Genomic DNA, 23,398 nt, shown 5'->3' with positions numbered 1-23,398 from the left:
TCGGTCTTCAAGGCTCAGGTGCCGCCTCAGTCCTCCTGGAACAGACACTCCAGTGATACAACCTCTACCGTCTGTTCCTTATCACGGGACTTCTCTGGATCAGCAACCTTTTTGCAGTGGGATGAATGGACCCAAGTCTCTCTCTCAGCAACCTTCAATGCTGTGGTGCTAGTCAATAAGACCTGGTATGGTCCTTCCCATCTATCAATAAGACAACCTGAGCGTAGAAAATTTCGTATCATTACATAATCCCCAGGTTCAATGTCATGACAATTACTATCTGGTAAATCAGGAATCACCAACTTCAGATTATCATTTTGATTCCTCAACTGCTTACTCATGTTAATCAAGTATTTTACAGTCACTTCATTGTTACAGTTCAAATCATCCTGAGGGTTAATCATGACATGCGGTTGTCGACCAAACAGAATTTCAAAAGGGGACAGGTTAAGAGGGGACCTGGGAGTGGTTCTGATGCTATACAAAACAATGGGTAAAGCTTCTGGCCACGTCAATCCTGTTTCTGCCATTACTTTACTCAATTTATTTTTAATAGTGCTGTTCACTCTTTCGACCTTCGCACTCGCCTGTGGACGGTACGGAGTGTGCAGCTTGCTATCAATTCCCATCAACTTACACATTCCTTGAAAGACATCACCTGTAAAATGGGTACCCCTATCACTTTCAATGATTCTAGGGATACCATATCTACATACAAATTCCTGCACAATTTTCTTAGCTGTAAACATAGCGGTATTTGTAGCTGCTGGAAATGCTTCGACCCAATTCGAGAAAACATCTATACAAACAAGTACATATTTCAAATTTCGACATGGGGGTAATTGAATGAAGTCAATTTGTATTACCTGGAAAGGGCCGCCGGCAGGTGGGACATGGGATGGTTCTGTAGGTATTGCTTTTCCAATATTCTTTCTCAGACAGGTAAGGCATGACATTGCTCTTTTACCCGCATGAGAGGAGAATCCTGGGGCGCACCAGTATGCTCTTACCAATTTGCACATCCCCTCCTTGCCTAGATGAGTCAGCCCGTGAGCTGCTTCAGCCAGACATGGAAGGTATGTCCTGGGGGCCACTGGTTTACCATGTCCATCCGTCCAGAGCCCTGAGGACTCCTGGCCATATCCCTTTGCCTTCCAGACTGCCTTTTCCTGTGTGGAACACAAATTCTGCATCTCACACAACTTCTGTGTGTTGATGGTATTAAATACCATCAGTTGTGTGGTGTCTGTCTGTATGGGGGTAGCAGCTGCAAGCTTTGCGGCTTCGTCTGCTCGGCTGTTACCAAGGGATACTGGGTCTTGGCTATATGTATGTGCTTTACATTTGATAACAGCCACTCTGTCGGGTTCCTGTATCGCTGTTAGAAGCCTTTTTATATAAGCTGCATGCGCTATCGGTGTACCAGCTGCCGTCATGAAATTTCTGAGGCGCCATAGGGCTCCGAAATCATGTACTACCCCGAAGGCGTATCTAGAATCGGTGTAGATATTGGCTGACTTACCCTTAGCCAATTCACATGCTCTGGTTAGGGCGACCAGTTCAGCAACCTGGGCTGAGTGAGGTGGACCTAGCGGTTCCGCTTCTATGGTGTCTTGGTCATCTACGACTGCGTATCCAGTACACAAGTCTCCCGAGTCTGACTGTCTGTGACAACTACCGTCAGTGTAGAACGTGAGTTCTGCATCTTCCAGTGGATTGTCACTGATGTCAGGCCTTGCGGTAAAATTTTGGGTCAAATATTCCATACAATCATGTGTATCTTCCTTTGTATTAAATCCTCCTTCCCCATCACTCTCACCTTCCACCCTTTGTGTCTGACCAGGCACACCTGGGAGAAATGTTGCAGGATTTAATGCGCTGCATCTCCTTATGGTGATGTTTACTGGGGCCATTAGTGCCAATTCCCATCTTGTAAACCTTGCTGATGAGACGTGTCTGGTTTGGGCAGAATTTAATAAGGCAGATACCGCATGTGGTGTATGGATTGTGAGGTTGTGGCCTAGCACGACATCTTCGCTTTTTGTCACTAGCAATGCTATCGCCGCAACGCTACGCAAGCATGTGGGGAGGGATCGCGCTACCGTGTCTAGCTGAGCGCTGTAGTATGCAACTGGCCTGCTGGCATCACCGTGTTTTTGGGTTAGTACACCTGCTGCGCAACCAGCACTTTCTGTTCCGTATAGTTCAAAGGGTTTCCCATAGTCTGGCATACCTAGTGCTGGCGCCTGCGTTAGGCACTGTTTGAGTCTCTCAAATGCTGTTTCGGATTCGTCTGTATGCGAGATCCTATCAGGTTTGTTTGAGGAGACCATTTCCTGCAAAGGTAACGCCAATATGGAAAACCCTGGGATCCAATTACGGCAATACCCACACATTCCTAAAAACGTCCTGATCTGTTGCTGGGTTTGTGGCAGTGTCATGTCTCTAATGGCTTGGATTCTATCAGCGGTCAGGTGTCTCAGTCCTTGTGTTAGACAGTGTCCCAAATATTTTACCTTAGCTTGGCATAATTGCAACTTGTCTTTGGAAACCTTATGTCCTGTGTCTGAAAGATGAAACAGGAGCTGTTTCGTATCCTTCAGGGAAGCTTCCAGCGAATCTGAACACAGTAGTAAATCATCTACATACTGTATCAATACTGATCCACTCTCCGGTTGGAAAGACTGTAAACAATCATGCAAAGCTTGAGAAAATATACTTGGACTATCTATGAAACCTTGGGGTAACCGAGTCCACGTGTATTGGACTCCTCTGTATGTGAATGCAAACAAATATTGGCTGTCAGGGTGCAGAGGTACCGAAAAGAATGCGGAGCAGAGGTCAATAACAGTGAAAAATTTGGCAGTGGGAGGAATTTGCATTAGGATGACAGCTGGATTTGGCACTACGGGGAACTGACTCTCAACTATTTTGTTAATCCCCCTTAGATCCTGCACTAGCCTGTAACCCCTCCCCCCACTCTTTTTAACAGGGAAGATGGGACTATTTGCTGTGCTGGACGTTCTTACTAGAATGCCCTGTTGTAGCAAGCGCTCTATTACTGGGAAAACTCCTAACTCCACCTCTGGCTTCAGAGGATACTGTGGGATTTTTGGAGCTATCCTACCTATCTTTTACTTGTACAACTACTGGAGCTACGTTTGCCATTAATCCAGTGTCCTGTCCATCTTTTGTCCAAAGTGACTCTGGTATCTGAGATGTCATCTCTTCTATTTGGGATGGATTCCTATTTGTCATAATGGGATGTGACATTAATTTTGATGGGGAGTCTAACATGTCTCGTACTTCCTGAGCGTGATTCTCAGGAATGTCCAAGAATACACCCTCAGGAGTACAATAAATGACGCAACCCATTTTACATAGTAAGTCTCTTCCCAGGAGATTGGTTGGTGCCGATGCAGCTAGCAAAAATGAATGCTTGGTATGCAAAGGCCCTATTGTAATCTCGGCTGGTTTGCTAACAGGGTAGTGCTGGACTACTCCTGTTACTCCCATGGCTGGAACTGTCCTACCAGTGGTTCTCATGCCCACTGTCGAATTTATCACTGACTTGGCCGCCCCTGTGTCTACAAGAAAGTTTAAGGTTTTACCAGCTACATTGATTGCAATCTCTGGTTCACTTCCAAGACTGGCAATCAATTTAACTGGCTGCAGATTACAGGTATGGCCACACCCCTATTGGGTATGCTGACCTCCCTGAATCCCGCTGGCAGCGACTACTTGTGAGGGAGTTAGCTGGGAACTACCAGAGGCATGCCAATCTCTGTTCGGGGGGTATCTTTTTGTTTCCCCTGTATGTGGCTCAAAACTCCGCCTCTGTGGACCCTGCTCCCAATGTCGTGTGTCGTGTCGTTGTCTAGGGGGTTGAAAAGATCTTTGTACACTCTTTGTTCTACAGTCTCGTGCATAGTGTCCCTGTTTGTTACAAGAAAAACATGTTATTACACTTGACTTACCCACAGGATTCGGTGGTACATACGCAGGCTGCCTTGTGGTCAGCGCCTGTATACTTACTGACATCAACTTATCACTTTGCGACTCCCTGTGTCTAGTGATGTTTCTGTCGTGATCAATAGCAGCCTCTCTCAATGTGGACACCGACAGACCTCGCCAACATGGTTGCGTGGTCTGAACCCTAGTCTTTAATGTTTCCTTTAAACCATCCATCAGTACAGATACTGCTACTTCTTGGTGGTTTGGGTTGGTCCTAATGTCTTCTATTCCAGTGTACTTTGCCATTTCTAATAGTGCCCGGTGGAAATATTCTGCTGCCGTTTCGGACTCTTTTTGTCTAATGGAGAATATCTTGTTCCATTTAACAACGGCTGGGAAATACTCCTTTAGCTGTAAATTTATCCTTTTTACATTATCTTTGTTGTACACATCTGAAAGTGGTACATCTTTATCTAGTCCACAATCAGCTAAGAATTGAACTGAGTCGACATTTGAAGGTAAACAAGCTCTTAGCAGTATCTGCCAATCCTTGTTGTTGGGTTCTACAGTGTTACCTAGATCCCTGATGTATTTTTGGCTAGCAACTAAGTCTTTCCTGGGGTCAGGAAATTCGGACACTATTGTTCTTAATTCCATTCGGGAAAATGGAGTGTACATGGCAATGTTCCTTATGGGAGTGGCTCCTGACACATCTGTTTTCCCATTGGGAACTGCTATTACTCTAACAGGGTTAACTCTAACAACCTCATTCTGTGTAGATTCTACAACTTGTGGTGAAATTGTTTCAGTATAATGCATGGTGCCGTACTTACCCGTTGACACGACCTCACCTATCCCTCCGCTAGGGGCCTTCGCTAATCTCGTGGGTGTTGCTGTGCCTACTGTAGTCTCTGCTATGGTGGCTGCGAGAGAGAGAGCTGAAATTGTTGCCGGATCGTCTTCTTGATCACACTCCTGAGGAAAGTTCAAAACAGGGTACAACTTGCACGGGTTAATAATTGCATGGGTTACTTGGTTAACATCATTAACATTTACAGGGTTACTAAGTGTTTGTGTTTTACAACCCAGTGCGTTTCTCTCCGTAATCAACTTTTCCCCTGCTATGTATGGTGGTGGCGGGGCTGTGGCGATCAGTTTCCTGACTGCCCCAGATCCCGCCGCCAGAGCCAAACCTCTCTGTATCTCACCTTCCTGTTGCCACAACTGTAAATAATCATGATGCTGAATTCGTCTCTTTGTTGATTTTATGAGACATATCCTCCTCCTTAAATTTTGTAACACTTCTGGACTGAAGCTACCTATTCTTGGGAATTTCTCCCTGTCTTGTACAGTCATTCTCTCCCATTCATCACATAAAACCTCTGTGTGACTTCCGTATTTTTCACACATGATGTACCTTGCCGACCCGACTGGTCGGTTCTCTGAATCAACCCGAACCGAGGTTGATCGCCCCCTACCTGAACAATTGGCCCCCATAATCTGCAGGTGTTGCTTACTACTCCTTTGATCTTTATATCACGGTCTTCAGCGAACCCTTACAGCAAACCAAATTATTCAAAATAGGCCGGCGGTGGCGGTTTACCGAGTACCCCACTCACTCGCCCACCTCGACCAATACGACCTGATCACACCGATATGGTGCTGGCGTACTCGATACAGGGCCCTACCAGAAAAACCTTCTGTTTACTGGAACATATGAGGGTTACCCGCAGGACACTTACTCTTTCCAGTAAAGGTGGGGTTGTTAGATAGTTCCTGAGTGACCAGCGAACTTCCCTTTAAAAATAAAAAATTACACAAATCACGTCAGAATGTACAAATAGCGTTTGTGACCACTTTACTCTAATTGTATTAGGTCAGATTACTAACTACTGCACACAATTACGTGCGGTACAATCGTTCAGTACATAAGCACTACCTGTTATGTACTGAGAGATCAGTGGAATCGAAAATTGCGGCTGCGAATTCCTTCAGCCAGAGCTTCCAATGGCCTATATGGGTTTTAGCACCAACCCCCGGGGTTGTGCTTCTTGTACCTTTATAGCGGACCTTCTTTGTCTCCTTATGACCTCCTGGTCTTGTTCTGTACGACCTCCTGGTCTGACCTCCTGGTCTTGTATACTGGTCCGCTATACTCTAATGCTCATATTTTATTTAACCAAGGATGCCTCCTTAGCCACCGTATATGTCACTTACACGTATGTCCTACCCGATTTCTTTTTGGTTCAACCTCTAAGTTATATAAACTTATAAAAACACACTCACTCAACACATGTACACTTTCGTTTCTATATCTATTTCTGCGCAGAAATTTTTCTTTAGCCCAGCTGTGTTACCAATTAGGAGCAGGATCTGTTAAACTAAATTTCAAATTTTCCAAAAATAGATTTGCGTTATTTACCGCGTCGCGTTATCTACCGCTGTGCGTTACTTATCGCCTTTGCGTTACTTATCGCCTTATCACAACTTGAGCTACGTGGGCGTAACCGGACGCTACGTTGCGTAATGTACGCTGCGTGCGTCTGCCTTTGGATTGCGTACGCTAGTCTTTGTTAGAGACACGTGTACGCAAAACAAAAGATCCACCGTAACACAATTTCTACTTTTATCAATGTAGATGATCCCTGATCATCTACCGCACACCACACTGACTGCCTTATCTCCCAGACAAGCCGTGTGTTGGTCTATACTTTAACTATTACCTCTACTATGAAATAACAGCAAATCTCTTTTAGCACTTTCTATCAACTATAAAAATTGGCAAACAGAATAGTGATATACGAAATTGAAAAAGAAATGCAGATATGTATGCGTGCGTGTATACGCAAGACAGAAAAGAAATAAACAGTTTTAAAAGACACAAGCGTTTTGTTCTTACTTCCGGTTCCCGGATTCCTTCAGCACTCTTTATCTAAGTGAAGCAGACGCTTATCCCGTCAGCACTGTGAGACAACCTCCCACCCTTTGCTGGGGGATAATGTCTGCTGATCTACCTAGTGCAGATATGAGAAGGACAGGACGAGTCCCCAATTGACAATGTTAAATTCCTTCGTCGTATAAACAACCCTTAATGAAGTCTAAGAACACAGTACGCTGTTTACTTAAGAAGTACCGTAAGGGTACGCTAGTTGCGTAACGATCACTTAGCCGTAGGCGAGACGCTCAAACGCCACGTTCGCTCACGGCCCAGTGATCACTGGACAGCACGTTATTGGTGATGACTAGAGTAATGATTCGCTATGGCGTAGCGGACGCTCGAGACCACGAGGAGATCACCAGCGGCGCAGACGCTCACAACGCTATACCTTTATGTCTAAACCTTTTATCAATAAAATACACAGAATACCTTAATGTGAATACAGGGTGTAAGTGCAACCTTGTGTAACCTGACTAACTACAAAGCTGCTTGAGCGTCACCGACGCTCAAGTGAACACTTAAAACTATAGGAAATACACAGATACTGGTTTAGGGTCCAAAGCCTATTAACTGTATTATAACTAATATACTTGTAAAAAGGAATCACCGTACAAATGATACACTACAATATAACAGAGACTTCCTAACCGAATAACTATACAAGAAATACAATACAATACTATGCTGATCTAATACAATACAATACTAGACAATGGGAGATATGAGAGAAAGAGAAGGGAGAGAGAGAGAGAGAGAGAGAGAGAGAGAGAGACGGAGAGAGAGAGAGAGATTGAGAGAGAGAGAGAGAGAGAGAGAGAGAGAGAGAGAGAGAGATTGGCTCACAGTAAGACAATATGATTACGGAGAGAAACTTACGCACATAGGGTATGATCGCATGCGCCTCTGGACATCCAGCTTCCCGATTATCAGCAATGAGAACCGTTTGATGAGAAGTGAAAGCTGGATGCCACAGGCCTGTCTTTTATGCTACTCACACAATGCAATCTAATGGTCCCTACAACCTCATTGTCCATTGGACGCAGGAATTCGGCTTCGCATTATAACAAAAGGTCATAGGGTGATTCATACAGGTGGGCTGTGACGATTTCAAACAGCTCAGGTGGGTGGGGAACTAGGTTTCCCGCCGCATACCTGAGTATGAGTAAATAATAGTAATGGACATAAACTTCTTATGTCCATAACTATTCGCACGAGCGATTAATACGCTCCAAACCAACACCGGAATATTGCTAATTAAATACTCTTCCGATGGGTACCAAACACTGCTGTATGATTCCTGTTAGACCCTTCGCACAATACAAAGAGGGGTCCCTCCATTCAGGGACATTCTATATTAACCAAACTTTCAGAATCTATCAAAGGGACCATGATCTACAAACTACATTAATTGTGGAAATATGTAACGATTGGGTCGCACGCTACGACTACATACTCCTTACCGTAAATACGCATACCGATGCGAGCGGGTGCACGCATCAGCGGGTATGCGCTATCACGGGAAAGCGCACGCATGCGCAGCGCGGACCAGCGTGAGGTGCAAATATGGCAGCGTGTATAGGGATATTTTTCTGACTTTGACACTCTCAATCACTGCAAACGATCTTCACAAGAAATTTGTCTTGCAGATAAATGATATAGGCCCTCATTCTGAGTTGATCGCTCGCTAGCAGTTTTTAGCAGCCGTGCAAACGCATAGTCGCTGCCCACTGGGGAGTGTATTTTCGCTTTGCAGGAGTGCGAAATCCTGTGCAGCAGAGCGCCTGCAAACACATTTTGTGCAAAACAAGACGAGCCCTGTAGTTACTTATTCTGTGCGATAATTCCTGCGACGAATGACACGGTAGTGATGTCAGATACCAGCCGGCCACGCCTAATTTTTTCCAAACACTCCCAGAAAACGGTCAGTTGACACCCATAAACGCCCTCTTCCTGTCAATCTCCTTGTGATCGGCTGTGCGACTGAAAGCGTCGCTAGAACCTGTGCAAAACCATGATGCTCTTTGTACCAGTACATCGCACATGCGCATTGCGGTGCATACGCATGCGCAGATTAGCCATTTTTTACACTGATCGCTACGCAGTGAACAACGGCAGCTAGCGATCAACTCGGAATGACCCCCGTAAAGTATGCCCGGATGACAGTACATGTAAGAAAACAAAAAGACAATTTAGTACAATATGTTCACCAGATATGTACCACATATAAACATATGCCGTCACTCCAATGTATAATGAAAGTTGATCCAGTAGACATTAAAAAAGTATATTTAATAAAAAAAGCACAATGATAAAAATGTCCATATTTTCATAAATACCAGAATCCAGATTAAAGAAGTGCACATAGGAGATTCTATAGATGTTTCATATCCCCGGGGAAGAATCAGCTCCAAAGATGGGCACCCTGTTTTCTCCTCGTCTGGTCAGTCTGCCGCTTTGCCCCCTTCCTTATCCAATGCGTTTCGATCAATCCACTGATCTTTGTCAAGGCAGCTGATTCTTCCTCCGGGTATATGAAACATCTATAGAATCTCCTATGTGCACTTCTTTAATCTGGATTCTGGTAGGAAGCCACCCTCATAAATTTGTGTAACATCAGTGAATGTTAATCATCTCTTTATGAAAATATGTGCAAGACAGATTTCTTGTGAAGATCATTTGCAGTGATTTGGAGCGTCTGTTTTAAGCTAAGTGGAGCCTTTCTCCTTATTCTTTATTACTAAAATTTGTAAAGCAGCGCAGGAGGAAGAGTGTTCTGTATACAAAAGTTTCTTATTAATTTGCTGGGTGAGGATAACACCCATTGAACACCTATCTTTCTTGCTGATCTTGTGCGCAAGCACGGCAGGTGCAAACATTGTCTTTTTAGGGTATGCACAATGGGCCTAATTCATCATGGATTGCTATTGTGAGAAATCGCAAATGTATTGATTATAAAATGACTGTGCATGCGAAACGTTCACATTGCGTACGCGCGAGGGGTAATAGCAACAGAAAATGCGTACAGACTGTAATTGCACTGTAGCCGCTGTTTGAGAAGAAGCTGGCATTTCTGGGCAGAAACCTGCCATTTTCTGGGTGTGTCAGACAAAATGCCGATGTGCCCAAGTGTTTTTGGGGAGGGTCTCTGATGTCAACGCAGACCACTTCCAGGCCGTCTCATTTACAGATTAGTTGCAGCCTCAGACTACTCACATTTGCTCAGATGGCAAAAACTCTTCGATGTTCTGTGAATTGCGTATGCATCTGTGAGTGGATAGGGATCTGTGACGCATTCGCAATTTTGCACGGAGCGTTTTTTCTTCCTATTGGGGTGGCGCCTTCCTACTCGCAGACAACTGCAATTTCTCACAATAGCGATCCATGCTGAATTAGGCCCAGTATCGTTTGTGCGGGAGTTCAAGGAAATCGTGAGCGACATCTTATCGTTTGCATGTCATCTAGTGTGTACCTGGCTTTAGCCTGAGTCAGCCCTCTTGTATGGGTCCAGATCACACTGCTCAGCAAATCTCAGCAAGTCTCCTGGGTCTCAAGCACTCTGTAAGCAATCAGAGTAAGCCACGCACCAATAGGAAACAGTGTCTGATGACACCGTGTCACTTGTCTGTTTAGCCATGTACACACTGAGGACTTCTTCAAGGGGGTGTCAGAGGGCAAATATAGATTTTGGTTTTGTTATTCATTTTATTATTTTTTATATATTACATCCATGGCTTTAGGATGTGTGGCTACGTATATCCTCATTTTTTAAACGTATTTATCTCTTTAAAAGTATCCAGAGCTTTTTCTTTTGTAAACTTTTTGTGTGGGTATTTGGTTATTGGAAGCCTTGTATTCAGAATGTCCTCCAAGCATTTTGCCTGTAAGTTTTAATGTTTACTTGAAAATGGTGGTCATATGTTCTTGCGCGTGTCACATAATTGTTGTCTCATAACTTGTATTGAAACTCTGAGTGAGAGAGGAGCCATGTTAAAGCCCCTGATAAAGATGACATGTGATAACCGAATTGGCCATTGTGCAAGATTGGCCTGCTTGCTTTTAAAGACCTTTGTTTCATACTAATGAGTGCTAGTTTCATATATCTGGGGATTAATCTTCTATTAAATTACTGGACATCCACCATGTATATAAGTATGTAAACGAGTATTTCTATGTCGCGTTCATCAAGGTTGCTATCAGTGGCGGATTTTACCTGTGGGCTCCAGGATTGCAGCCCTGCCAGTAATATCTGTCACTCTGTGACTGCACTGGCTCAGTGGCTTCATTGTTGGAGCTGGCTTGCTGCTGTCACTCCCTGCCTGATCTTCAGCCCAGTCAAGTTTCTCTGGAGAAGAGGCTTGTCCGGTGCCTGCTAGATCCAGTGCGCTGGCGCAGGGACCCGGCAGGCCAGAGGCCGGCTCTCTCCTCTCCATTTCCGGCATGGGCAGCGGCAACCCCTTTGCCCAAAAAAGGTGGGCACTGCCGCTGGTTGCCATGAAGGTAGTAGTGAGGCACCAAAACAGCCATTGGTAATACTTATGTACCTTAGTTTACTGCTATTCATTCATATAGCATAAATCTTCAATATTAGGCCCCCATTTATCAAGCCTTGGAGAGTGATAATTTGCACGGTGATAAAGTACCAACCAATCAGCTCCTAACTGTCATGTCACAGGCTGTGTTTGAAAAATGACAGTTAGGAGCTGGTTGGTTGGTACTTTATCACCGTGCAGTTTATCACTCTCCAAGGCTTGATAAATCTCGGCCTTAATCGGCAATGTATAGTGTAGTTATAACGCTTGATTGATTACAAATTTTTTTTTAAAACACCAATTAGGATATTGGGTGGTCATTTCCAACCACTTTGTTAGGACATACTTGCGTGCCACAGTTCTAGGTTTGATATATGAAAATAATTTACAGTAGGTGCTTTTTGATTTTAATAAGAAAAAAATAGAGTTAAAAAGTGCGGATGATATGTGAGCTTAGGTTTTAATTAAAACTTTAAAATAAATTGCCAGTTTCCCTGGTTTCTCATTTATTTTTAGGATTTCAGTTTTAATAGCTAGAATATTTTCACACAGAAAATAAGTTCTGTGACAAGTATTTTGGCAGGAGTGTTGCAAAATGAACAAAGTTGTGAAACTTTAATAAAGGAAATTCTAATTATCTTCCCAGTCGTAAGTCTTGCAAGTTAGTTTCAGATTTCCTGACACTAAATTCACAGAAAATTTGCTGGTTTTAGTATGCAGATATACAGTAATTTATATTTCAGATATATTTAATGATTCTTTCCCAATACCAAGCTATTGAGGGCCAAGTTCATGCTAATTTGATTATGTAAGCCCCAAATATATATCTTTATCCACACTTTCTATCTAATTTTGTCTATTTTATATACCTGTATAATCCTGACATTTGCTAGCCTTATGACAATCTTTTTCAAATAGACTGTAGAATATGTGGATTTTGTGAATATGTGGAATTTTGCATTAGTTGCCTAGCCAAAGTCAGTGTATGTCACAATGCAAGTGCCACATTTTCAGCAAAAACACAGGAGTAGCACTGAGCTTTTTCTAATGTTTTTTGCTTCATGCTATTTAATTAGAGACAATTCTTTGTGCACGTTACTGATTCTGTTTTCAGGTGAAAACACATAGGGTGGTGTTCAATTGTTTGAAAAGTCAGTTGGGAGTCTGTTTTATCCTGTCTAGGATAAAACAGACACTCAACCAACTTTTTTAAACAATTGAATTCCACACATAGAATCCGTGATAAGGCCACGGACCTACAGTATGTGCCTTCACTGCTGTGGTCATGGCAACGGCTAATTATTGAGGGGGGGGGGGGGGGGTTTGGAGCTCGATGAGGTCCCAAAAAAAACCCTCATAAGACCTGCCGGTGGTCTGCATTCAGGGCTAATTATATGGCCCCGACGTGTCAATTAGCCCGCAGTTAATTACCCCAGCTTATTGAATTTTCCCCTTAGGGGTATATTCAATAACTGCCGGAAGCTGCCATCTTGTTGGAAAGACGGCAGCTTCCGACAGTTTTAGGTCGGAAGGGGTTCCGAACTATTAATTACCGCCCCATTTTTTCCAACAAGTCGGGAAACCCGACTTGTCGGAATGCACGCTGATCAGCAGCTTCAGCCGCCGATCATCGTGCATTGTCGGAAGCGGGGCCAAACCCGACAGGTTTTAGCCCCGTTTCTGATAATCTCAATCCGACTTTAAAAAAAGTCGGATTGAGATGAGGGAGCTGAGAGCAGGAGACGGAGGGAGCAGCGGGGAGAGCAAGAACCCAGCAGCAGCGTCCACCCGGCTGCAGCAAGCGAGGTCCCCCCGGCGCCGCTGTCAGCGCACCCGCAGCTGCTGACAGCAGCAGGTCAGGACACCGGGAACGGCCAAGTCTGACAGTCGGATTTGCCCGCTCTTTGAATAGGGGTTGTCGGGTCCATTCCGACAACTGCATGTCGGAATGGACCCGACTGTTATTGAATATACCCCTTAGTCAATGTTCCAATTCATTCAAGATATACAGAGAACAAATGGGGAGCAATTTACGATTATAAAGAGTAACCTAATAATAACATGCCAACGCAGTATACAGGTATATTACAAAATAAAACCCAACAATTGCTTCTCAGAAGTATATATTTCAATAATCAAACTATTGCTGCTCATTCAGAGGTATAAACATTTCAAAGTTTGAAGTGATTGGCAGTTATAAAACATGGGTTAAATGTCTGGGGTACACATGGTCACATCTATACTGTATTGTGTCTCCTGATAGATATATAGACAGTTATTCATTATACATACCATATACATACAGGTACACAGATGCCTGCAAATTCTTGCGGATACCAGGACAGGTTCCCACACAGATTCTGGTGCCTGCCATAGCCACACTTGCATTTTCTATGGTCTGGACACTGTAACCAGGACCAATATATTGTCCATTCAGGTTGGTGTCAAGCCCTTTCCAGGATGTTCTACCCAGAGGACAATTAATGGAGCAGTTCAGTTTCAAGGACCCTCCAAGAGCCACCACTGGATTCACAGGATGCACAGCCAGGCCATAATGAGCTAAAATAAAGAAGAATACAATACAGATAATAATGATATAGTGTGTGTGTGTGTGTGTGTGTGTGTGTGTGTGTGTGTGTGTGTATATATATATATATATATATATGCACACCAACACAGATACACATTTCCCTATGCAACAATTGCAACAGACATCAATTGTATTTTTAAAGATGCAATATTTATCAACACTTAAAAAAGTATTGTGTAATACAAAAATCCAAAACAATGCTAAACAAGAATTGTAGGAATGACAGCATAGATGAAAAGTACTTATCAATCACAGGTGCCAGGGTGGACGCAGAGGGAGAAATTAAAGTGTTTAGCATTGTTTTATGGTCATAGTTGCCTACCCTTCAGCATTCTGCAGGAGACTCCCTGAAAATAGCAGCAATCGACCCGACTCCCTGAATAATTATATAGTGCAGCAAATTCTGTCGCGCTTTACAATGGAAATAACAATGATAAGACAAAACTGGGTGATAACAAATAGTCATAGAGGTAGGAAGGCCCTGCCCGCTAACTTACAATCTATAGGGAAATAGGCATGTATACACAAGGATAGGTGCTATCTATTGCATAGTTGTCCACCAGATTGCAAAGGTTCTTGGTGGGCTGTATGATAAGGTCATACAGCAATAATAAACCGGGGTCGAGAAGAAGGAAGAGAAGACATGTGAGGATATCTATCAATCTCCCTGATTGCGCCTTACCCCTATTATGCAGCTGTTACAGTCTTGGGGAAAAAGAGAAATCAGAGATACAGACATTCAAATGGGATCATCAGTGCCATTTCCCTGCATTGGTTATAAGGCACAATGGGGGTAATTCTGAGTTGATCGCCATACGCGCACGCAGAGGGGGTTTCCGAGTACCTGGAAACCCCCCCCTGCCCACCGATTCATCGGCGCAGCTAACCGATGTGTGTTGACGCTCCTTGGGCTGTCTATAACGCTGCAGCAGCATCCGTCCTTGTATTTAAACGGAGAGGCTGGCTGAATGAACAGTAGGGGGAGCTGGAGAGCACAGCTCCTCTCAGGCAGTCTCCATGTGCATGTGGCTTTGTGACGGACGGAGAGCTTGTCGGGTCCAAGGCAGTGACTGTCTCTCCACCTACTGCAACAACTAGCAGGTGTGTGTCTTGCATGTGGGTGGGAGGTGGGTTTGGGGAGAGGTATATTTATAAATGGCAGTGGCTGGGTCAGCATTTACCCTACAGGTGTGTGGGAGGAGGAGGAGGAGGCACACATTTTTTGTGATAGTGGCCTGTTTGCTTTACTTCCTGTAAAAATTCATGCTGGCTATGTTTTATTTTAATGTGAAAGAGGTCTATGTTTGTGTTCTATCTAGTCCCGCTTTAGAAAGAAGAAATGTTGGGAGGTATGATCTGTGTGTGTTTGTGACATACATGTGTGCTATAGATTATGATGTGTAGTCCCGCTTTAGAAAGAAGAAATGTTGGGAGGTATGATCTGTGTGTGTTTGTGACATACATGTGTGCTATAGATTATGGTGTGTGTGGCTATGAGTGTGTGTTTGTGACATACATGTGTGCTATACAGTGTGTGTGTATATATATATATATATATATATATATATACAGGTTGAGTATCCCATATCCAAATATTCCGAAATACGGAATATTCCGAAATACGGACTTTTTTGAGTGAGAGTGAGATAGTGAAACTTTTGTTTTTTGATGACTCAATGTACACAAACTTTGTTTAATACACAAAGTTATTAAAAATATTGTATTAAATGATCTTCAGGCTGTGTGTATAAGGTGTATATGAAACATAAATGAATTGTGTGAATGTACACACACTTTATTTAATGTACAAAGTTGTAAAAAATATTGGCTAAAATGACCTTCAGGCTGTGTTTATAAGGTGTATATGAAACATAAATGCATTCTGTGCTTAGATTTAGGTCCCATCACTATGATATCTCATTATGGTATGCAATTATTCCAAAATACGGAAAAATCCGATATCCAAAATACCTCTGGTCCCAAGCATTTTGGATAAGGGATACTCAACCTGTATATACACTGTGTGTGTATGTATGTGTGAGATATATATATATATATATATGTGTGTGTGTGTGTGTGTGTTTGTGTGTGTGTCTGTGACATACAGTACATGTATAGCTGTGTGTTTATGTATGTATGTACATCATACTTGCCTACTTTTGAAAAAGCATTTCAGGGAGATTGTGAAAGTAACACCTATCAGCGCAGGCGCATACTGCTACATCGGAGAGGCGTGTCATAAAAATGACTTACATCCAAATGTGAATGAGTCCCAAAGTCAGTAAGATCTATTTGTTGAAGAAAAGACACTGATTATTTGCAGGATTTGTTTGTGTATTGTGTTTTACAAGAAGTTCCATATACTGTAAGTGGCCATAGGGATCATTGTGCCTTTTAACTAATGCAGGGAAATGGCACTAATGATTCCATTTGAATGTATGTATCTCTGATTTATTTTTCCCCCAAGAATGTAATAGCTGCATAATGGGGGTAAGGAGCAATCAGGGAGATTGCTGGAATTTTCAGGGAGTGAGGGAGATTGCTTCTATTTCAGGGAGTCTCCTGCAGCATGAGGGAGGGTAGGCAACTATGATGTACATACATACATACATACTTGTAAAGTGGCACTCCTCAATACTTAAAACATCCAGTTAAACCATACCTCCCAACTTTTCCCTTCTGTAAAGAGGGACACCCGCGCGTCCCCGAAAAGGGGCGTGGCCTACGAAAAGGGGGCGTGGCATACGAAAATGGGGCGTGGCTTCACGGGGGCGATCGCGAGCCACGCCCCCATTTTTATCACTGAAGGGGCATGCCCAGCGCTCTGTGAGCTGCTGGCATGCCCCCTCTCCCTCTGTCTCCAATGAATAGACACTGTGCGCATACGCACAGCGTCTATTCACCGCTGCTCTGCTAAGCAGGGCAGCGAGAGACAGAGCCTCCCAACTGCCCCCCCCACCGCGGGACACTGCAGCCCGCGGGTGGGACAGCGGGACAGTCCCCAAAAAACGGGACCGTCCCGCGAAAATCGGGACAGTTGGGAGGTATGGTTAAACAAACAAAAAAGCGGTGCCCTCCAGTTCAGGCTGTACTGATGTGTACAGCGTAATACAATGTCCATATGCGGCAGCACTCAAAATAAATAGACCAGGCAGGTTTGAGTTAACAAACGTTTCAATGCTCAGACAGCAGCTGAAAAATGCCACTGTCTGAGCATTGAAACACACACACACACACACACACACACACACACACACACACACACACACACACACACACACACACACACACACGAGTGCAAACATGAAACATTACTGTGTGTGTGTGAAAAAAAAAAATATATATATTAAAATATATATATATATATATATATACATATAGATTGGTAAATGCTCAATTAGCTTAGTGATATCATTCAGGTGCTCGAAAGGAAGGGGTATTTCTGAGCAAGAAAAAAAGCAATTGTTTCCCCAGCACACTGAATGGATAACAGTAACCAGATATAAATCCCACATGATAATAGAATTCAGAGATCTTCGTTACACATATTTGCGCAAATGTGTGGTTATATATATAAATAAAATGTGTTATGGAAACCCCCTCAGATACATCCTGCGTTTGCCCGTGATCACAGTAGGAACTTTGTTAGCAGTTGGGCAAAACCATGGGGGTCATTCCGAGTTGTTCGCTCTGTATTTTTTTGTCGCAACGGAGCGATTAGTCGCTAATGCGCATGCGCAATGCCCGCAGTGCGACTGCGCCAAGTAAATTTGCTATGCAGTTAGGTATTTTACTCACGGCATTACAAGGTTTTTTCTTCGTTCTGGTGATCGTAATGTGATTGACAGGAAGTGGGTGTTTCTGGGCGGAAACAGGCAGTTTTATGGGTGTGTGTGAAAAAACGCTGCCGTTTCTGGGAAAAACGCGGGAGTGGCTGGAGAAACGGAGGAGTGTCTGGGCGAACGCTGGGTGTGTTTGTGACGTCAAACCAGGAACGACAAGCACTGAACTGATCGCAGATGCCGAGTAAGTGCGGAGCTACTCAGAAACTGTTAAGAAGTGTCTATTCGCAATTCTGCTAATCTTTCGTTCGCAATTTTGATAAGCTAAGATTCACTCCCAGTAGGCGGCGGCTTAGCGTGTGCAAAGCTGCTAAAAGCAGCTTGCGAGCGAACAACTCGGAATGACCCCCCATGTGCACTGCAGGGGAGGCAGATATAACGTGCAGAGAGAGTTAGATTTGGGTGTGGTGTGTTCAATCTGCAATCTAAATTGCAGTGTAAAAATAAAGCAGCCAGTATTTACTCTGCACAGATACAAAATAACCCACCCAAATCTAACTCTCTCTGCACATGTTATATCTGCCTCTCCTGCAGTGCACATGGTTTTACCCAACTGCTAAAAAATTTCCTGCTGCGATCAACTTGGAATTACCCCTATGATCCCTATGGCCAGGGGCGGATCCAGGACAAAATGACAGGGGGGGCACTACAATAGGGAAAGGCGGGGGGGGTTGGTCTTTGTGCGAACTCCTGGGATGGTGGGTGTGGCCTCACAGGGAATTCCGTACTCACCAGCCACAACCTTGTTTCATCACGCTGGGGGCATGGAGTACAGGTCTGGTGGGTGACAGGGTGAGTGTGCAATGACAGGTGTGGTGGGGGACAGGGAAAGGTGTGGTGGGGGACAGGGACAGGTGTGGTGGAGGACGGGGTGAGTGTCTGTGGGGTAGATGTTGTGGTTGACAGGGTGAGAGAGTCTGTAACCAGGACTGGGCAGAGCACCCCTACTCGCCCTTCAATACTACCTCACAGCACTCCCCCACTTCAATGCACTTCATCACATCACAGCTTCTCCAACACCATTATATACCTCAAAGTACAGAAGACCCCCCTACCCCCAGATAGAGCATCTTCCCCAAGCACAGAAGACCCCCCCTCCCCCTGTGACATTTCTCCCCATAATACCAAAGATCCACTGCAGCTTTGTGGATGCCCTCTCATCCTCCCTCACGCCTTCTCACCCCTCTGCACTGCTGGTTGCCGGGGACACCACTCACACTGACAGCGGCCGGAACAGGGGAGCCGGAGGAGAAGATGCCTGTTCTGGTTCCCTGGTCAACCGGGGTCTCCAGCAGGGAGAGCAAACGCCGGGGCATGGAGTAAGGTGTAGTTTCACGTCCCTAAGAGCAGGAGGAGTCGGGTGAGTTTAAGCTGCCCGGCCTGCATGACAGGGAACGCTGGAGCCGCTAGAGGCGAGGGCTTCCCCCTGTCACTGTGCTGGCAGAGCTGGATTAAGACCATGGGGGGCCCGGGGCACTTAAGACAGTGGGGCTCCTAGTAAAGAGAAGGTATATATATATATATATATATATATATATATATATATACACACACACACACACAGTGGTCGAAGTGGAATTTCTGAAGTGGGGGTATGGAAAAAGGAAAGGGTTAGTGCGCGCCGAAGGTGTGCTGCCAAAAATAGGGGCGTGGCTTCATGGGGAAGGGGCATGGCCACAGAATAGTACCAATTCACATTACACCGCACAGTAGTGTTTGTCAGTCACATTACACCACACAGTAGTACACCTTGTACACATTATGCCAGGTAGAGCCCCCTATACAACACAGGAAATATAAAAACACAGGGGGAAAAACTGATTCATGCCCTTTGCATTATTTGTCATGTTTGTTCCTTATAGTAATGGCCTTTCCACATTATTCTACACACCGTAATGCCCAGTCCACACAATGCCACACATTATGCCATACGCTGTAATGCCCATTACACATTATGCCACATAGACACCACTTTATGCTCCACACACAATAATGTCTCTTACAAATTATGCCCACAGTAAGGCCTCTAATTATTTTTAAATTACCTGCTCATTGCCAGGGGTCTCATGCTCATTGCCAACGGTTTCATGCTCGTTGCCAGGGGTCTCATGTTCGTTGCCAAGGGTTTCATGCCCTTGGTTCCATGCTCATTGCCAGTGGTTTCATGCTCATTGTCAGGGGTTAGTGACACGTGGCATGCCAGATGTGGCAATGGTGCACTTTTATATCAGATATATATCTGCACTTTATACCTAGTTGAAAGTGTCAGCAGAGACCGGAGCAGGGGAGGGGGCCTTCACTAGTTGTGCCGCTGTGGGAGAGAGTGCTGTGGGGCTCTGTCTGCCATGCGTGAGGAGGACGGGGATCGAGTGGGAAGTTCTGGCAGCAGGGCAGAGAGGAGGAAGCAGTGGGAGCTGCACGCTGGGATCTGCTGCAGCTGGTAGTCCGGGCTCAAGGCTGGTGCTGCTGCGCAGTATTAAAAAAAGGCAAATTAATTGGGGATGGCGGTGATTACACAGAAATAGATGGGGTGGGTGGCTCAAAGGCACATAGGGTGGTCAGAAGCACACCGGGTTAGGTGACGCTGAAGCACACATGGGATGAGGTGTCTGCGAGCACAAGGGGAGGTGGGTTCAGATAAGCACATAGGGGAGACAGTTAGTGGCACACATGGACAGGTGGGTGCCGAGGCACATATGGGGAGCAGTTCAGTGGCACACATAGGTAGGTAGGTCAGCGGCACAGGGGGGTTAGAGGACAACTATGGGAGGGGGTAAGAAGCACACTAGTGAAGCTTCTGGGTGCCTCTAATACTGTACAAGCATGGGAGGAGGAAAATAATGGAGAAGAGTTGGGTGGGGACACATGGAAATTGAAGGAGTGCATCAGCAGGGGATGCGGTCAAGATCCCGCCGGACGGAATCCCGGCGGTCGAAATACCGACGCCGGAATCCCGACCGGCACAATCCTGACATATTCTTCCTCCGTGGGTGTCCACGACACCCATAGAGGGAGAATATAATAGTGTGGCGAGCGAAGCGAGCCCGCAAGGGGCTGCATTCTGCTCGCCACCCCTGTTGGAATTGTGTGGTCGGGATTCCGGCATCGGTATTTCGACCGCCGGGATCCCGTCCAGCGGGATTTAGTACTGATCCCCATCAGCAGTCTCTAAAGTAAAGGGGCTATGAGAGGGGAGCCAGGGGGGAAATAACTTCAATGCCCCCATATTATACTGGTTATGTGTAGTCTCTATACAACACTGTGACTATATCAGGCAGGGGGCCGCAGCACTGATGGCCCGAAAGCAATCTACTTACAGATTAGCAGGGGAGGGGGCCTTGTGCCGCCGAGATGAGGAGACGAGGTGCGGCTGCGGGAGAGAGTGCTGCGGGGCTCTGGCGGCCGGCCATGTGTGAGGAGGATGGGGAGAGGGGGAAGCGCTGGCAGCAGGGCAGCGGTGGGAGCTGCACGCTGGGATCTGCTGCAGCTGGGAGTCCTGGTTTGACCACGGCTTCCGGTGCGGCGGCGGGCGGGCGGGCGGACGGACGGGGGGTTGGAGGACGGACCCCCTGCTGCCCGAGTGTGCCGCACACAGGGGGACCGGGCTAGCCGGCTCCCTGAGCGGTAGTGCCAAGTGGGAACGGACGGGAGCCGGGGAGCGCAGCACCGCAGGTCGGATCTCTATTCCAATCCGATCTGTGGTGTGGCAGGGGGCCGGGGGCAGCTATAGTGAATGATCCTAAATGACAGGGGGGGCACGTGCCTGGGTGCCCCCCCCCCTGGATCCGCCACTGCCTATGGCTACATGCATTTTAAAAAAGGTCTCTTGTGGCCACTTACAGACAGTATATGGAACCTCTTGTAAAACAGAATACACAAACAAATCCTGGAAAATATCAGTGTCTTTTCTTTAACAAGTTGATCTTACTAACTTTGGGGCTCATTTACATTTGGATGTAAGTCATGTTTATGACACACCTCTCAGATGTAGCAGTACACGACCGCACTGATAGGGGTTACTTTCACAATCTCCCTGAAATTATTTTTCAAAAATAGGCAAGTATGTTTTGTGTTTTTGTATTATACAATGCTTTCTTAACTGTTGGTTTTCTTGCTCCCCATATAGCCAACAAATGAAGCACTGCAATGTCCTGAGACCACTTAACTGTTGAGGTGGGGGAATATTTTAGTGAAGTGTATACGCATACCTCCCAACTGTCCCAATTTTGTCGGGACAGTCCCGTTTTCACGGTCTGTCCTGCTGTCCCACCCTCAGGTCGTAGGATGGGAGAGCACGACAGAGCAGAGCAGCGATGAACAGGGCCGTCTTAACAGCAGTGTAGGCCCCCGGGCAAAGCAATGCATTGGGGCCCCTACCCATCTTCCAGCTGTAGGGATAGAGGGGGTGCTATCAGCGGTAGCTTTGATGCCCCACAGGCGGTAAGGAGTGTTCTATCTTCCGCTCAGCATGTAGGACCTGAAGCAGTAATTCCAGCAAATTACTCTATTGCTGCACAGTTGGGAGATGGGGCGGCAGGGAGAACCGTAAACTGTAGAAGGGGGTATTGGGCTGAATGAAGAGGCCCCAGTACATGATTTCCAGTTGTAGGGGGTGTTTAAAACGCAGGGGAGGGGTGGATAGTGGAGTGGGCTTAATAATCATAATTTTCCGGTGGGAGGGCAGCTTGCTTGACTGCAGATATCTCCAGTTCCTGGAAATAGCTTTTAATGGGATAAAAAACTAGAGCGTCCCACCTTTCAGGAGGTAGTTCAAGAGCCAGAGCAATCCACCGACCGAAAATATAAAACTGCATACCAGGGGGTATATTTACTAAGATTCGTAATTGTCGGGATTTGGAGGGAGATTAAATACGAATGACATCGGTAGTGTGAATTTGCAACTTTTGGGGGGGGAAGGGGGGGGTTTACGACTCATTTACTAAGCTGTCATATTCTGCATTTTCGTTTTTTCCGATGCCGATGTCATTCGTAATGTCTGGCAGTGTTTTACGGGAGTGATTAGTAAAACACTGCCGGACTTAACACAATGAATCCCGGCCGAATCTGTGAGATCCGTGCAGGGCTTCATTGTGTATATTCTGAGAAGTGAAGAAAGAGTTAAAAATCCCCCCAAAAATTTGCGTGGGGTCCCCCCTCCTAAGCATAACCAGCCTCGGGCTCTTTGAGCCGGACCTGGTTGTAAAAATAGGGGGGGAAAACTGACAGGGGTACCCCCATATTTAAACAATCAGCACCGGGCTCTGCGCCTGGTCCTGGTGCAAAAAATACGGGGGACAAAAAACGTAGGGGTCCCCCAAATTTTAAACACCAGCACCGGGCTCCACTAGTCAGAGAGATAATGCCACAGCCGGGGGACACTTTTATATTGGTCCCTGCGGCCCTGGCATTAAATCACCAACTAGTCACCCCTGGTCGTGGGGCCCCCTTAAATCAAGGGTTACCCCCCCTCCAGCCACCCAAGGACCAGGGGTGAAGCCCGAGGCTGTCCCCCCCATCCGTGGGCGGTGGATGGGAGGCTGATAGC

The 23,398-nt window shown here is 45.6% G+C and overlaps 1 protein-coding gene across 1 annotated transcript in view; it reads right to left on the bottom strand.

Moving 5' to 3' along the window:
* MADCAM1 (mucosal vascular addressin cell adhesion molecule 1) overlaps nucleotides 1–23,398 on the bottom strand; it is a 151,350-nt gene that overhangs the window by 63,899 nt on the left and 64,053 nt on the right. Inside the window, 1 exon segment of the mRNA XM_063914473.1 lies at nucleotides 13,714–13,980. Within this exon segment, the coding sequence (XP_063770543.1) occupies nucleotides 13,714–13,980 (267 nt within the window).

This window comes from Pseudophryne corroboree, chromosome 1 (assembly GCF_028390025.1).
Source record: "Pseudophryne corroboree isolate aPseCor3 chromosome 1, aPseCor3.hap2, whole genome shotgun sequence".
Classification (NCBI taxonomy): domain Eukaryota; kingdom Metazoa; phylum Chordata; class Amphibia; order Anura; family Myobatrachidae; genus Pseudophryne; species Pseudophryne corroboree.
This window is presented reverse-complemented; position numbering and strand designations above follow the sequence as displayed.